General features: G+C 40.3%; 1 protein-coding gene across 1 annotated transcript; it reads left to right on the top strand.

Annotated features, from left to right (window-relative positions):
• Positions 1-5,752: 5,752 nt before the first annotated feature.
• Positions 5,753-6,522, top strand: LOC116309549 (C-C chemokine receptor type 4-like). The gene is made up of 2 exons (XM_039599073.1): positions 5,753-6,300; positions 6,504-6,522. Exons 1-2 carry the CDS (start codon positions 5,753-5,755, stop codon positions 6,520-6,522), a joined length of 567 nt encoding a protein of 188 aa, XP_039455007.1.
• The last annotated feature ends 250 nt before the right edge of the window (positions 6,523-6,772 follow it).

Raw genomic sequence — 6,772 nt, 5'->3', positions numbered from 1 at the left:
GTTTCCTTGTTATCAGTTCCTCTTTGACTACATCAAAAAACAACAGCTTGTTTACCTGACTGCACATTTATCTTCATCATCACTTGCTCAGTACACAACCGAGCAAGCAAGCCGGCAGCATGGCACAACTCAACTCCACCAATGTTACCTATAACATCTCCTCCTGTCCTGGATATTCACCTAGTTTCTTCTTGGAACCCAGGAGTCTACTTCCTGTGGTGGTGATGTCCATCTGCTTCCTGCTGGGATTCGCTGGAAACATCGCTGTCATCATTCTCAAGCCAAACTGGGAGAACATGTCCAGTCTCACCCAGAGTTTGATGCTGAACCTGGCTTTGTCAGACCTGCTGTGCTTGGCTACCCTCCCAATATGGATTTACTATTTTGTCTGTAGCTGGACCTTAAGCCTGGCGGGCTGCAAGCTCATATCATACCTCATGTACTGCAGCGTTTATGGCAGCCTGCTGACTGTGACTGTGATGAGTATCCAGCGTTACCTTCAGGTCGTTCACCTGCAGAGGAGTTTACCTCAGGTAGGAACAAGTAAGCTGCTGGTTCCGCTCTGGGTGTCTGCAATGATCCTGTCCACTCCTGCTTTAGTGGTTCGACAGCTGGTAGAACAACAACATTGGATTTATTGCAAACATCAATACTTTTCAGAGGGCCAGTCACTGGCTGTGTTGTTGACAGAGATACTGGTTGGTTTTGTTTTATTTTCTATCATAGTTTTTTCATACATCAGTCTCTACAGACAAGTGAATCGGACAGCTTTCTTCAACAATCAACAGACCACGAGGCTGATTACCAGCATCATTGTGACCTTTTTTGGTCTATGGATGCCATATTTAGCCATAAATGTGCTGGCAGTGGCAGCTATTTCCCTAAAAAATGAGAGCCTGCTGAAGTTTTGTGAAGACACCTGGAATGCTGTTGGAGCACTAACATTTCTAAGTAGTACTATGAATCCACTCCTGTACACATTTACTTCTATTCATTTGTCCACTCTGGGCCAAAGAATTGGTGACCAGTTAAGAAGGACATTCAGAAATCGGTCTCGGTCAAGAAATGTCACTGCAGGAGCAGTACCTCATTGATATTACGACACCCTGTCTGTCTGTTACAGACAGGGTGTGGTAATCTCTATTTGTCACAGCAAGCTGTTGCGATTGGTCAGATAATGGACTTACTCGTTGAGCTGGTTCTCAACCAGAGAATTCAAACAGCATTCGAAAAAATCAAGGTACCTATTAAATGACATCTAATTACATAGAATTTTTCCTTAACTTATATCACCTCCTATGAAGGCTACAAGCCCATTAACTGACTCTTATCGACTGTCATAACTCTTATGATCATACTTCAGATTGGGCTTTAGATTAGTTGTTAGCCAGAGGACCTATGTAGCATGTCTGCAGCTACATGAATTCCCCAACACAGGCTCTGTGGACACAGCTTGTCCTTGGTTCAATGCACATTTCTTTATTTACACTACTTTTTGCACTTTCCACTGCTGGCACAGCAACATCTGGTTAACTGTGCTGTCAGCATCGTCCCCTCTCTCTGCATAACTCCATCTTAGTGTCCTGTTGTGTAAATAGCAAGAGACTGGATTAGCTGACGGCTGCCAGTTGTACCAACCGGCCTCCCCTGACAATGCCCCCTGAACCCGCTGTACCACCCCTCCCCTGCAGATGAGACGCAAACTACATCCAGCTACCCCAAAGAAGCCTGCTGAGACAACTAAGCAACTAAGGGCCGCTACTACTATTGGTGTGTGGATTGATACTGAAATATCAATTCTAATACCAGAGATTTATGAAATAATCTAGATCCACTCTAGAAATCCCCATAGTAAATTGGGGCAAATTTGTAGTTTATGATTAACAGGAACACAGTGGAAAGTATCTATATTATCTGCATCTATATTATCTGCATTGTCTAAATGATTGGTAGGAACTACTTCTTCTTCCGCCTGTCATAATGATATCCTAATTTTGACTGTATAAATGCATCACTGCTCATGTGTGCTCACTCAAAATGTGGAGCTGCTGGCAATATGTAGCACTGTTGCTGAATTTTGGAAATTGACTTGCGTCTAGGTTTAGGTTTTTGTGTCTGTGTTTAAATGATGGGAATTTCCCGCATCCTTAAAACCACAGATTTCCTTTTTTTTTTTTTTTTAAATTGTAGAGCATTAAAAGTGGATTTTATATAGTCTAGGTATCTTTAAAATATACAGGACACTCTCAGTAAAACAACTGCTGTAGGCTTGAAATATCCCAAAATACAACGCAAAATATTTTGTAGATAAGATAGCTTTAAAATAACATGGATCTATAAAATCTAAAAAAATGTTTCTCAGCTGTATTATTATTTTCATTCAGTCACATTTGCTTTTGATTGGTAATTGAATATTTTAAAATTTATTTATTTTTTTTATTTTTTCTATGATAATTAAATAATAAGAACAAGAATTCCCATGTCTTGTATTCATTAGAAAAGTTATAGTTTGAAATACACTACTTTTGCTTTTCCAAACACAAGTTGTTGTACTTCATGTACTGGTATCAGATCAGTATCATCCATACAGCCTGAATTTGACTTGCTATCAGATCGGAATGGAAATCAGTTGCATCGTACATCACTAATACATATCTATGACAGTGACAACAGCTGATACTCACCATTCAGTGAGCTCATGACAATCAAAGCAGCTTCTGCATATTTTTAATTTTCTTCTTTCTCAATTTTAGAGGCTTGTGTAGACTCTGAGTTAATGTCATTTTTTTTCACCGCAAACCAGTTATAAAGTGTAGTATACAGTATAAAGTGCTTTGGGTAAACTGTTCCTGTGATTTGGTGACATATAAATAAAACTGCATTGAAACTTAACAGAGGAGGAAACAACAATTAATGAAAAAAATGAATAAATGTTTGTTCTGGAGCTCCTCCATCACCAGAATTGACCATCTTTCTCCATTCTTAACAACAGAAAGACTTAGAAATTAACAAGAAGAAGGGCAGAGAGGGTACTGCACTGACACTACAAGTCTATAAATCATGCCATCAGTTCAGTTCGGTTTTATTTACATACCTCACCTCAAGGCACTTTATATTGTAAAATCCTACAATAATACAGAGAAAACATCAACAGACAACCAGTATTAGCAAGTGCTTGGTGACAGTAGGAAAGAAAAACTCCCTTTTAACAGGAAGAAACTTCTGCAAAGATGCTGCATCATATAGGAGGTGCTATTATTATATTCATACAAGATACTGAAGCTAAAGTTTAAAATATGGTGAAACACAATATTGAAACATTCAAAATAATATGAAAATAACTAAACTAAAGGTATGTTACAGGCTTTGAATTTAATGATTAGTTGGTTGAACAGCCACATTTATCAGAAACAACTTTACAATTGTATAGCACAACATTCATTTATTTAAAGGGAGACATTTAGCAACATCATAATATATATTATATTATTAAAACACCTACCTTTATGTGTGACAAAACATGGAAGTGTCCCAAAACATAGGATTGTTTTCTTCCATTCATGTTCTCCATCATTACACTTCTCTTTCAGTTTAAAGTCCCATCACAGAGACTTCACAGAAACCTCTGCTTTAAATTCTCCTTTAATAAAGTGAGACAGGCTTCAGACCCTCAGTGTCAGACATCCCATCTCTAATCTTTTCATTTTACCTTTGCCTTTACATCCTGCATTTGGGCACAACTTCACACACCCCATTACATGACACAAAGTCAAGTAACTTAGCTACAACATAATATACTAGTATATGATTAATATAATATTTCCCACATATGCAAATGAAACAGATGATTAACAGACAGAAATCAGTTAGAATTACTTTAATCATTTTTATTGATGTAAATATTAATAATTTCATTTCCTTCCTGGGTTCAGGTGGTTGTAATGCTTCACTGGTTTATATACTATTGGATAGTTTTACTTTCGCAACATCTCCTGCTATGTAAACGTCTCAATTTTTAAAGTATGAACTGTACCTGTTACAAAGTAACTCTGTGTGCTTCAAATTATTTTATACAGGCTAAAGTCTTTCAGCATGGAGCCTCCTTGAGAAGTACATTTGTAATCTTTTAAAAGTTTACTTTCAGCTTTTACTTTTTTATTTATTATTTTTTTGTTTTCATCACTCTGATTATATTTGCTAGAACTCCTGAATAAAGATCACCATTGTTCTTCCACTTCCACTGATATTTGGTTCATCCATCTGTGAATCCTTTCTTTTTTCAGGCCATCCAGGGGCCCTTTGTGTGTGGGTGTATGTTTAAGTAAAAGGGGCCTTTCCTAGAGTAACTCTGTTAGTCTTGCCCTTAGAAGCAGAAGAAATGCAATCTTGTACGCTCCCTCAGGCTTTCTGAACAGCAGTCTGGATTCATTTATAACCTTTTATTGTTGTCTAGACACCACTGTTAACAAATGGTCCACCCAAAGGGTCAGACTACTGCAGGAGAACTTTTTGTCAGCAATCATCCTTCCAATGCCAAGATGACTTATTTTATGTACCTCTAAAATCATTCCTGTATCAATGCACTAGAAGAATACTGATGAAAGGTTGCAGTGTTACAGTAATTCATCCATCCATCCATCCATCCATTCGCTTCCGCTTATCCTTTCCAGGGTCGCGGGGGGCGCTGGAGCCTATCCCAGCTGTCATAGGGCGAGAGGCGGGGTACACCCTGGACAGGTCGCCAGTCTGTCGCAGGGCTAACACACAGGGACAGACAACCATTCAAACTAACTAGCCTATTTCAGTCTAAAATGAGGAAAATCCCATAGACATATAAGTTATTATAAAACACCTCATCCCTTCTTGGACTTCAGCGGTGTGGTTCACACAGCAGTGCTGTCCATCTGCTTCCTGCTGGGATTCCCTGGAAACACCAGTCTCATCATTCTCAAGCCAAACTGGGAGAACATGTCCCGTCTGACCCAGAGTTTGATGCTGAGTCTGGCTGTGTCAGACCTGCTCTGCTTGGGTATCATTCCAGTGCTGATTTACTCTGTCCTCAATTGCTGGCCCTTAAGCCTGGCGGGCTGCAAGATCATAATGTACATTGCACTGCAGCATTTATGGCAGCCTGCTGACTGTGACTGTGATGAGTGTTCACCGCTACGTTCAGGTGGTGTACCCAGAAAGGAATTTAGATCAGGTAGAAACAATGGTTGCAATGATCCTGTCCATTCCAGAATTAATCAATCGACAGCTGGTAAAAAAATCGCACTGGACAAAATGCCAAACTCAATACATTTCCCAGGAGCAAATGGATGAAGTGACTATGTTGATGGAGATTCTTGTAGGATTTGTGTCACTTTCTGTCATTGTTTTTTCATACATCAGTCTCTACATAAAGGTCAATCGGGGAGCCTTTTTTCAGCAATCCACAGACCACCAGACTGATTACCAGCATCATTGTGACCTTTTTTTTCTTGTGGATTCCATATCTTGTCATAAATGCACTGAGTGTGGCAGCTATTTTCTTGAAAGATAACAGGCTACTGGAGCTTTGCAAGCACACCTGGACCACTGGCAAAGGGATGCAAATTCCTGAAACCACGACAGCAGGTGTTTATGTCAACACGACAGTTTCTTTCTTATTACTTCCCCTTTGACAGCATCAAATGAGAACAACTTGATCACCTGATGGTACATCTATTATAATCACTTGCTTGGTGCACAATATTGTCAGCAAGCTTGAAGCATGGCACAACTCACCACCACGGTGAATACCCTTAACTTTTCCTCCACTCCTGGATATTCACCCAAAATCTCCTGGTCCACTGGTGTGGCTCCTACGGTGGTGATGTCCATCTGCTTCCTGCTGGGATTCCCTGGAAACATCGCTGTCATCATTCTCAAGCCAGACTGGGAGACCATGTCCAATCTGAGCCAGAGTTTGATGCTTAGTCTGGCTGTGTCAGACCTGCTCTGCATGCTTACCATTCCAGTGTGGATTTACTCTTTACTCAATAACTGGATGATAGGTCTGGTGTCCTGCAAACTCATAATGTACTTTGTGTATTGCACCATTTATGGCAGCCTGCTGACTGTGACTCTGCTGAGCGTCCAGCGTTACCTTCAGGTTGTTCACCTGCAGAGGAGTTTAAATCGGGTTGAAGCATGGAAGCTGCTGGTTCCGCTCTGGCTGGCTGCAATGATCCTGTCCACTCCTGAGTTGGTAGTTCGAAAGCTGGTAGAACAACAACACTGGACAATATGCAAAAATAAACACTCTTCTGATGGCCAGAGGTTGGCTGTGGTGTTGACAGAGACTCTTGTAGTATTTCTTTCACTTTCTGTCATGTTGTTTACATACATCAGTCTCTACAGAAAGGTGAATCGGGCAGCGTTTTTCAACAATCCACAGACCACCAGTCTAACTACCAGGATCACTGTGACCTCTGTTGTCCTGTGGATGCCATATCTTTCTGTAAATGTGTTGGGTGTGTCAGCTATTTCCTTGAAAAATGAAGGACTGCTGAAGTTTTGTGAAGACAGCTGGAGCATTGTTGGAGCAGTAACATTTATAAATAGTGCAGTGAATCCACTCCTGTACGCCTTTACTTCTATTCATTTCTCCACTCTGTGCCAAAACATTGCTGAACAGTTAAGACAGAAGTTCAGAATTCCATAAAATATGTCTAAGTCAGCAGATGTCACTGCAGAAGCAGCACCCCAATGATGAAAGGTCTTCGGGAAATTGTTTTTTGGTCTGCTGAGA

The sequence above is a fragment of the Oreochromis aureus genome, linkage group 15 (assembly GCF_013358895.1).
Source record: "Oreochromis aureus strain Israel breed Guangdong linkage group 15, ZZ_aureus, whole genome shotgun sequence".
In the NCBI taxonomy this organism is placed as follows: domain Eukaryota; kingdom Metazoa; phylum Chordata; class Actinopteri; order Cichliformes; family Cichlidae; genus Oreochromis; species Oreochromis aureus.
This window is presented reverse-complemented; position numbering and strand designations above follow the sequence as displayed.

What these genes read in the sequence shown, in the direction of transcription:
- LOC116309549 (XM_039599073.1), top strand. Translation starts at nt 5,753, where the DNA reads ATGGCACAACTCACCACCACGGTGAATACCCTTAACTTTTCCTCCACT.